This window comes from Calypte anna, chromosome 4, assembly GCF_003957555.1.
Source record: "Calypte anna isolate BGI_N300 chromosome 4, bCalAnn1_v1.p, whole genome shotgun sequence".
Lineage (NCBI taxonomy): Eukaryota > Metazoa > Chordata > Aves > Apodiformes > Trochilidae > Calypte > Calypte anna.
Window position 1 is genome coordinate 11,450,694 of NC_044247.1, and position 9,703 is coordinate 11,460,396.

The 9,703-nt window shown below is 43.3% G+C and overlaps 1 protein-coding gene across 1 annotated transcript; it reads left to right on the forward strand.

Moving 5' to 3' along the window:
• The first annotated feature begins 954 nt into the window (after positions 1–954).
• On the forward strand, positions 955–9,231 carry CHMP1B (charged multivesicular body protein 1B). Its single transcript, XM_030449158.1, has 8 exons — positions 955–1,120; positions 3,522–3,619; positions 4,305–4,451; positions 5,430–5,498; positions 5,601–5,708; positions 6,653–6,696; positions 7,445–7,517; positions 8,505–9,231. Exons 1-8 carry the CDS (start codon positions 1,105–1,107, stop codon positions 8,547–8,549), a joined length of 600 nt encoding a protein of 199 aa, XP_030305018.1. The 5' UTR covers positions 955–1,104; the 3' UTR covers positions 8,550–9,231.
• The last annotated feature ends 472 nt before the right edge of the window (positions 9,232–9,703 follow it).

Sequence of the window (9,703 nt, forward strand, 5' to 3'; positions counted from 1 at the left end):
TCTGTCACAGAATTGGGAGGAATATAGTGCAGGGACACAACATTTATAGAAATATTGCTTGGAGTTTATCGGGGGCTAAAAAACAACTTGTTATGAGGAGTGAGGACCATGGCAGTGAGAATCTTAACCTCAGGATTTGCAAGTCTCACCTAAGTATTTGTTAAAAAATCAAGATTACATTTCTTTGTTTTGTAAAGGAGACAGAGTTGTTTAGAGACACCTTCCTTTGGAAAAAGGTGAAAAATGCTGACTTGATGTTTCCAGTTTGACACAGAAATGCTATATGCCAAGTTTTGGGATAGCTTAGAATATTTTAATATCAAGATAAATTAATATAAAACACGTTTTCATTATAATAATATAAAATAAACAAGGTATGTAACCAAACTGAGAAGGCAGGGAAGCAGATTATATCACTGTATTTTATTAAGAACACATCCTTGGCTCATCAGACTTTAAAATGTATGTAAGCTTCCAACAAACCCAAAGAGAAATGAGTCTAAAGTAGATGTTTAATAATGAATATATGTTCAATTTGCCATAGTTTACGTTACTGCGCTTCTAGGTAAAGCCAGGTTATTATACAATAGTATATAGTATTTTTATCTACAGAAATGAAATCTTGATATATGGAGGACAGGGAGAACACAGGATACCAGCTGCGATTTTTTTTTTTTTCAGGAAATAAAAAGGGGAATCGGGGAATTTCAGGAAAAGGGGAAATCTTATCCCGCTGAGGAAGCACCAGCGAAGCCTGAGGGGCGGAAAGAGCTCTGAGGCGAGGGAACGGCTCTGAGGGGCGGGAAGAGCTCTGAGGGGCGGGAAGGGTCTGAGGGGCGGGAAGGGCTCTGAGGGGCGGGAAGGGTCTGAGGGGCGGGAAGAGCGCTGAGGGGCGGGAAGGGTCTGAGGGGCGGGAAGGGTCTGAGAGGACCAACGGTCGCGCATGCGCGTCCCCGCCCCGCGCAGCCGCTCCGGTCCGGGCGATCCGGAAGCCGGAACCGCCTCATCGCCCAACCTGGGGCCCGGAACCGACCCGGTCCGTTCTTCTCCGTTCTCCCTTCTCCCGTCTGGCCCGGCCAGAGCGTCGCGGAGCCCCTCGCCACCATGTCCACCATGGAGAGTATCCTCAGGGAAGCGGGTGTTGGGCCCGTACCGCCCCGCCGTGAGGCCGCAGTGCCGGGAGGGTTGGACCGGGGGTTCGGGGGCCGGGGAGGGGATGTGAGGAGGGGATGGGCGGTGCCGGAGGCCTCTTCGCTCGGGAAGAAGGCCCCGGGACGTGGTGGGAATGGGGAAAGGCGTTTGTTCTTTCATGGCGGCGGTGGGTGGGGAGCCGGGAGCCGGGAGCCTCCCTTCAGAGGAGGAGAAGGAGGAGGAGGAGGAGGAGGAGGAGCGGGGTTTGTGGGCAGCAGGAGCTCGGCCTTCGGGGTGTGGGGATTCCTCACCCCCCCAGCATGGGTGGGGAAGGGAACGGGGAGCCCAGGTTCTCTTCCTAAGGCAAGATCAGCCCCCCTGAGCCCGGGGGTGTCAGCACTGCCCTGCTGGCTGAGCAGGCCTGGCTGCTGACCCTGCTGCTGAGGGGAGGTTGAAAGAGGGGTAAAAAAACCCTTATGGGCAAATTCCTTGCTTTATAAAACTTAACTATCAGGGGTTTGGAGCATCCTGTGCTAGGGTGAGGTGTCCCTGGCTATGGTAAAGAGATTGGAATGAGAGGATGTGATGGTCGTGTCAGACCCAAACCATTCTGTGATGACACACAGAGGCAAAAAAACCCCCAAAACAAACAAACAAACAAAAACCAAAAAAACCCCCCCAAACCTTAAAAATTGCAGAGTTGTCAGTGTGGGTGATGTGTGGTGGCAGTTTGCTGGTTGTTGGAGGGCTGGAGCAGGTGACAGTGAGTCATGGTTCATGGTGGAAGTTTGGCTTCTCTTGGGTTGTGGCACACAAAGAAAGACACTTGGAGTTTGTGCTCATCACTTACTGCATGGAGGAGCTGTGGAGGAGGCAGGGTGAGCTGAGTTCATGTCCAGGGTGAATACCCCAAGTGAGGAAGTAATTTCCAAATAAACTGCTCGGAAATGCAGTTTCAGAGCAGTCGGTGTAAATAGGTGATGTCATGGTTTACCTGGTTGGTCTGGTTTCTGACCTGTAATGGACAACCTAAAGGTGCTTTCCTGCTTGGTAAATTACCTAATCTGTGGCTCAGCACTGTATGCTTATTGCTGCTGACAGGGATGGTGACCTAGGTTTTAAAGCACAGAAATACAAATACAAGCAGCAATTTCAATGTTGCTGGTTGCTACCTCTAGAGAGATCAGAGATGTATAGGCACAGCTGTTGCCTCTTGGTAGCCAGCTTGGGATGTTTATAGACCAGGTAAGCGACTTCTAATGTCTTCAGTCTGCTGTCAGAGCTCTAAGATGGATGGCTAGACTTTAAAGGAAAAAAAAAACAAACCACAAACAAAAAAGTTCTGGAATTATTTATGCAGTTGGAATATTAAAGAAACCTCAAATACCTCAATGTTTAAATTTATGTGCTTCTGTGTAACTGTTAAACAGCTTGATACTTGCAGCATTTTCCTCTTGGGATATCAGAAGGTGACATGAAAGAAGCTCTGAGCTTCCATTTTATTTGGAAAAGGCTGATACTGTTTGGAAGCTTTCAGTATTTTAAGTTGGGTTTTCTTTGTTATTTTTACAGCACAGACTTTAATCTCTGTCAGTCAGTTTAATGCAATCATTCTGAGTCAAATGAAGGCTTGTTCTACTGTCTTCTTGGAGCTTTCAGCTTAACCAGGACTTGAACATTCTAAAAAGTAAAGTTTCTCTTGCTGACTGAAGTATTCTTTCCCCCAAAGTCAGATGATGGTGCTGTCAGGGACCCCAGAATCTCCCACATGACCCAGAGCTGGGTGGCTGCTCTGTAAAGACATTGCATGAGCCGTTTAAACCTGAGATCATGCTGTGGGGACAAAGGGCAGCCCTGTCTCCAGGTTTGTACCAGGGCATGCTCACCCAGGCCCCTTTGCTGTTGTGCTTTCACTTGTCTGTTGTTCCTCAGTGGATTTTTATTTTTGGGAGGGGAGGGGGAGGTTCCAGGCAAGCCACTAAACTGCACCCCTGCTTCCCTGAGAGAGTCGAGGGCTCTGGGTGTGTGAGTGAAAGTGACTGGATGGGTGAGGCTTTCAGTTCCTCTTGGGGGGGGAGGATGTTTGGGTTTTGTGTTTCTCAGTCTAAAGTGGAACCATTTGGGGATTTGGACTCATTTTTTGTGGCCTTACCCAGATGAGAAACAGTTATTTTAGAAGCTGGATGCTGAGTGGCATTAGGATTGCAAAGCAGCAGGGTTGCTCTCCTTATGGTGTGAATTTCAAGGGCTTGCTTGAACATTTTCCAAATTTTAATACCAGTGACGGGGAAACTCAGTGTAGGGTGGATGTGGTGTTACTTCAAACAGGAGAGCAAAATACTACAGTGAAAGGATGAGTCCTGTGGTTAAACCCTTAACTTGTGCTGCAGAACACCTGTTCAATTTGAAGTTTGCTGCAAAGGAACTCAACAGAAACTCCAAAAAATGCGACAAAGAAGAAAAGGCAGAGAAAGCTAAAATTAAGAAGGTAAGCAGTGAGTCTGAAACCAGCTTCTTTAGGTCCCATTTTCCTGCTATAACATGGAAACAAATCTGGTGGTTGTACCATTTTGCTGGTATGCGGGCCAATGATACTGTGATAGATGTGATTTAAAATATGTGACTAAAGCTTCCTATAATTATTAATAAATGTGAGGATGCATTCTTGGGGAGCGTTGTGGCATTTGCTTCCTGACAAGATTGTTTTGTATGTATTTTGTTAGAGACTGTTTTCCTAAAGTTAAAAACATTAATATTAAATGTTTATCATTTTGTATTAAAAGGGCTTGTGAAGAGGAACTTCAAGATAGTTTTGAGTCTTTGAAGTGGTAAAGAGAAACTAAATTTGGCTGTATGTTTTTCTGTGAGGTAACAGCCATATTGACTGTACCTGTATTTGGGTCTTGCTACTGAAACAATTTTAGGAATGAGAAAATTTTCTGTAGGTCTGTAAAACCTCCCACTCCAAGTGCCTGCCAGGACCCTTCCTTGGGAAGAGCTCAGGGGCTGACACCTTGGAAACGTCCGAATACTATGGGAGGGAGGGGTTTTATTTTTCTTTTAACAGAAAAGCTATTGTGAGGAATTGGTGCTGTATTTCCAAAATCAAATGGGCTGTTCAGAAACCCCCTGTACAGAGCAGGGAAGGGTGAAAGGGGTTTGGTTTCCAACAGGCAATTCAGAAGGGAAACATGGAAGTGGCGCGGATCCACGCAGAGAACGCCATCCGCCAGAAGAACCAGGCCATCAACTTCTTACGTATGAGTGCCAGGGTGGATGCTGTGGCAGCAAGGGTACAGACTGCTGTGACAATGGGCAAGGTAAATCTGCTTTCACAAGGAGGTGCTCCAGACCTCTGATTTCCTTACAAGTGACTTCACTCTGTCTGTAATGGGCTGTAAAGCTTTGGGGTTGGTTTCTGTAGCAAGACGAACCTCTTTTAGGGCCAAGCTCCAAGGTCCAACAGGTGTTCCAGCAGAAGTGCACAAACAGTGCTCTGAGTTGGTTGCCCTCAGGACTGGTTAGCCTGGCTCAGTGCTACTGCTCCAGATTCGACTGACCCCTCTGCTGGCTTGCTGAGGAATGAGCTGAGCCTGTGCTTCAAGCCTCACCTTTTATTGGCCCCCTAATCCTGCTCATGTGCAGTGGGGGCCCACCCTAATCAGGCACAGGTGGGCTTAACACAAGCTCATGCCCACTACCTGGTAATTAGTGGCACCTGGTTGCCTCATTTCACTACAGTTTCTGATGTAGCTACTGGTAAATCACATACCCCTGGCAGCTGCTCTTTGCTGTGTTTTGTTGCTGGTAACTTCTTTTAGCTGTGTATTAGTTATGCTTCTAAGGATGCAGTGTGTTTTGCAGGCTGTCAGGATTGTGATGCAAAGATGTTGCTCCTCTTCTAAAAGCATTACCTAAGACTTGGGATTCCAGAAATCTTTTTTAGCTTGGGTAGTTTTTTAAGGTATTTTACTGTACTGCTCTTCAGCCAGAAAGTTTATTCTGCCATGTGATCTGTACACCAAATGTATCCCTTAATATTTGTCAGGCCTTAAGACCCACAAAAGTGAATGCCATGTACCTCTCCATTTTTGCTGAATTTCAGCTCATAATGTGTATTTCAAGTTTTCAAGTCAATGTATAGAATTTGAAATTAGAGGAGCCATAAAAAAGTGGGGTTCTAGGTGGCAATAGTCTGTGCCACTGTTTGGCACTGTAGAAACTCTGTGAATAGAGATAAGTGCTTGGTAAGAAACTGCTCTTTTTTCTTTGTGATGATTTCCTTTACCTCATTTCAGGTAACGAAGTCCATGGCAGGGGTTGTTAAGTCTATGGATGCCACACTGAAGAGCATGAACTTGGAAAAGGTAAACAGACTTCCTGGTAATGTGATTCTGTTTTCTGCCAGTTGAGAAATATTTCTTTTCCATTACCTGCAGATCATGGGTTTGATTATTTTTTTTTTATAGATATCTGCACTAATGGATAAATTTGAGCATCAGTTTGAGACGTTAGATGTTCAGACACAACAGATGGAAGACACAATGAGCAACACCACTACACTAACAACACCACAAGTAAGAATAGTGATTTTTCTTTTGAAAGGTGATCTTGACTTATGTGTTTAAACTGTATGGAAATGTCTGATTCTCTTCTTTCTGCCTGCTTTGAGACACAGCAGCAACAGGAGCCTTTTGCTTTGTGCTTATTTGTGATGAGATTATTTCAAATTATAGTCACAAGTACAGAAGATCACATGTATTTCAGTCTGCCTCACTCTAAAAGCAGACTCTATATTTTTTTTAACCTCCCCCTCTTCTACCAAACAAGCAGTGTTTTGATGAGTTCTTAATGAACTTCTGAACCAGAAGGCAGTAATTATCAAAGCAGAATATGCTGTCCATAGTTATGTGTCACTGATATTAACAAAATGACGTTAGTCACCACCAAATTAGTAGCAGCATGTGCAATGGGAAGGTTGTTAATCATCTGCTTTCAATTTGTGAGTATGAGTTTACTAAAATAATCCTGCTACAATGCTTGCTGTGGTTAGGAATCCCTTGCACCTGTCCTCTTGTGCTGTTCCAACAGAAGTTTTGTCAGAGAGAGAAATTCACTAGAGATGGTGCTTTGTAAATAAAATAAACAAACCCAAATCAAATAAACCAGATCTATGGGAAAAGAGTTTTTTATCATGTTGTGTGAAGCAGTGTTTTAGTAGCTAATAATCAGAACTTGAAATACCCAAGTGTGTCATAAGGGGTTTTTTTGCAGCTGTTCAGTTCTTTAGAAGCACTGTTTCAGAAGCTAGAGTTAAATTAATGGCATTTTAACAGCCTGAGCACCTCTGCTCCTTATTTTTGAGTTCCTAGAAGGCCCTCTGGTGGTTAAACACAAAAACGTTCTGTGAAAACTGCCCTCCAAATCAAATTTGTTAAATTTCTTTTCTCTGGAGATTTAAGAGAAGAGCTTGTCATAAAGTATAATCTGCAGCAATCAATTTTTGTTTTCTTCACCCTAGAACCAAGTGGATATGCTTCTACAGGAAATGGCAGATGAAGCAGGGTAAGTCAAATCCCTTCTTGTGCATGTATTTGTCTCTTGGAAGCAGAGAGGAATCACTGTTTTTCTTTCACCTCTGGGCATCATTCTTGTATGAGTTGAATTTATTTCATTCTGTTTTCACTCCAAGCTCCCATGAGTGTCAGCACAGAGGGGTGGTTGTGCAAACCCCTACAATCCTGTCACTTTTCATACCAGCCTTTTCTCTTTGCTTTGGCTTTAGCATTTGTAATCCTTGGTGCTCCACACTTTTCCTCTCCATTTCCCATCATACCACATAAAAACTTCCACAGCTGTGCTGTCACGAGCTAGACTTGCCAAAAACAGGTTGTCATGACATACTTAAGCCTTTAGGGGTGTGCTGAAATATTTCCCAGAACATTACTTGCCTTGTTGGTGATGCAGAAGTTGGCAGTGTCACTCTTTTGACAAATTTTTTGGTTAAAGTTCCTGCACGAGTGCATTTTTTGGTTATTCCTGTGCAATGTCTGTACTGCTGTTAAAGAGAATTCTTGCTCAGTCCTGATTAAGCAGAATTTATCTGCCTGTTGCTGGTTACACTATATGACTTGTTTTCATAGTAATTAGTTAATTTTACTGATGAAGTTGTCTAATTACCTGGAGTACAACATTCAGAGGGTGCTGGTGGCCTCACGCTATCTCAGTATTGCTCTGCTTGCCAATGATTATGCTGCTGCCTTTAGCCAGAAGTGCCTGACTTGGGGTTTTTTGTTGTGTTTTCTCCCTTTAGTCTTGATCTGAACATGGAACTACCTCAAGGGCAGACAGGTTCGGTTGGTACAAGTGTTGCCTCAGCAGAACAGGTAAATGTTAATTAAAATCCATGTTTTCTAGAGAAATGGGGTATAAAAATTAATGCTTCACTCAGTCAAAATAGGCTTGCTAAATGGTAATGAGATTTTAGCTGTCCAGAAGAAAAAGTGTGTAGTTAAAACACCCTTGCAATGAAAATAATTTTAAGAACACATTTGTGTGCTCAGTAAATCCAGGCAGTTTTGCTGTTTCAGGTGTGGTTTTTTCATAGTTATTTTGTAGAGTTCAGAGCAGTTCCCTCTCCAACATGAATGCATCCAGCCATCTCCCATAGCATGCAGGAGACCTCTTGATTTTTTTCCCTTTAATGTGTGAAAGGTTTTGGGGGATTAGTGGGAAGGATTCCACGTTGGCTCTAAGTGGGTGGATCAGAATATCCTGTTCCTGGGAAAATCCAATATCAGTGTTGCACAGATATTTTGGCAAATTGCTTTTTCCATTCTAGGGCAATATATTTGAGAGAGCAGAAAGAGAACAGTTTATTTCTGCCATACCACCTCTGTGGAAAAGGCTTTAGGGAGCCTCATCTTAAGAGTGTTTGGGAAGCCCCGAGTATTCCATGTTCTTTGGAAAGTTCAGCTTCACCTTGTCCCAAGCCCTCAGAACCAAACAGACCTCCTGCTCTCTTGCTGTAGTGGTTTAGTTGGATTCCAGCCTTGGGCAGTCAAGGCTGCATCCAAATAAGGATGCAGGTCTCTAAGAGCTGATTTGCACTTGTGAAAATCATATTTACAAAAAAAAAAAAAAAAAAAGCCCAAAGCAACCCAATCTCTGTGTTCTGAATTCCTTCCTGGACAGCCATCAGCTAAAGTGATTCCATTCTTGAGATCTAAAGCAAATCTTAATTAAGACACTTCCAGGAGATAATTTCATAAGCAATTCCTCAGGACCTGAGCTTGCTTGCCCATTGCAGAACTCTCCAAAAAAGACTTTCCACATGACTAATGGTTGGTTTGCTTTGTTTGACAACTCTGCAGGATGAGCTGTCCCAGCGACTGGCCCGCCTACGTGATCAAGTTTAAACTGAGCCAAGCTGCAGTTCTTTGTACATGCTTCCAGAGTGCCCTGTCTGTAACTAACCCTTCACTACACCAGAGAGGTGTGTACAGGATGGCTTAGCTGGTGGAATATTTGTAAGATAGGGTATTTCACCCCTGGCTTGCTGCTCTTTCTCAAATACAGTAGGTAACCCAAAAATATCAGCTCTTTAATGTCCTTTTCTGTACATTTTGAAGTTGATATATTTTTTTGCAAGCTTTTTTTCACAAAATCAAGTTGATGTTCTAAGTCAGCTAGTAATATGTGGGTACATTCTAGCCAAAAGAAAGGCAAGAGTGTCATGGTTATATATTTTAAATTATGAAGTGATTTTTTTTAATTATAAGAACTGTTTGTGGTTGGAGATCACTGTTGTATTCAGTTCAGGTGATTGCTGTAGATAACTTCTTACACAGCCAAACTCCTGGGACATGCAGAGATGGACAGTTTGGACCTGATGGAAAATATGCTTGTTGAAACAAATAAGTGGACTTCAGTCTGAGTTTCTAAAATACTCTGAGGTTTTCTAGTCTTTTAAAGTTAGGGTAATTGTACTGGAATTAATGGTTTAGTTAAAAAATAGATTACCAAAAGCTGTTTTAATATAGTTGGGAACTTGTATAGTGTCATCACTTAAGTACAGGAGGAATAAACTGTATTTTTCAACTCCTTGTCACTTCTGTTGAATGTTGTAGCTTGCTCATTGTTTAATGTCAAGTGCTGTAGCTTCCTCATTTTGCTTTCTTCTCAGTATCCTGAGGTGCTGCCAGTCATTCCACTCACCTCTCTTCTACCACCAGAACATCTAGTTCCTGCTAGCAGGGAACTCATGCTATCTATTTTTATTTGGGTTCAGACTGAGAAGCTTCCCATGAAGTAACTGAAGCTGCTTTTCTCTATTCCTCCTTACACTGCCTTTGCTTTTAATCCAGTCACCTTTTTATGCCTAAGTCCTGTGGTCATATCCCACCCTTTGGTATTCTTCCATATATGATAAATCCAGGAGTGCTTTTCCTCAGATTCAGATCTTGACATTCCTCCTTCCTCAGTCAAGGTCCCAACCCCATCTTCTCAAACCAGGGAACTCCTGTGGATCCACTTTTCCTGCTCTGCAGGTGAGCTGTGGATGAGCAGCACA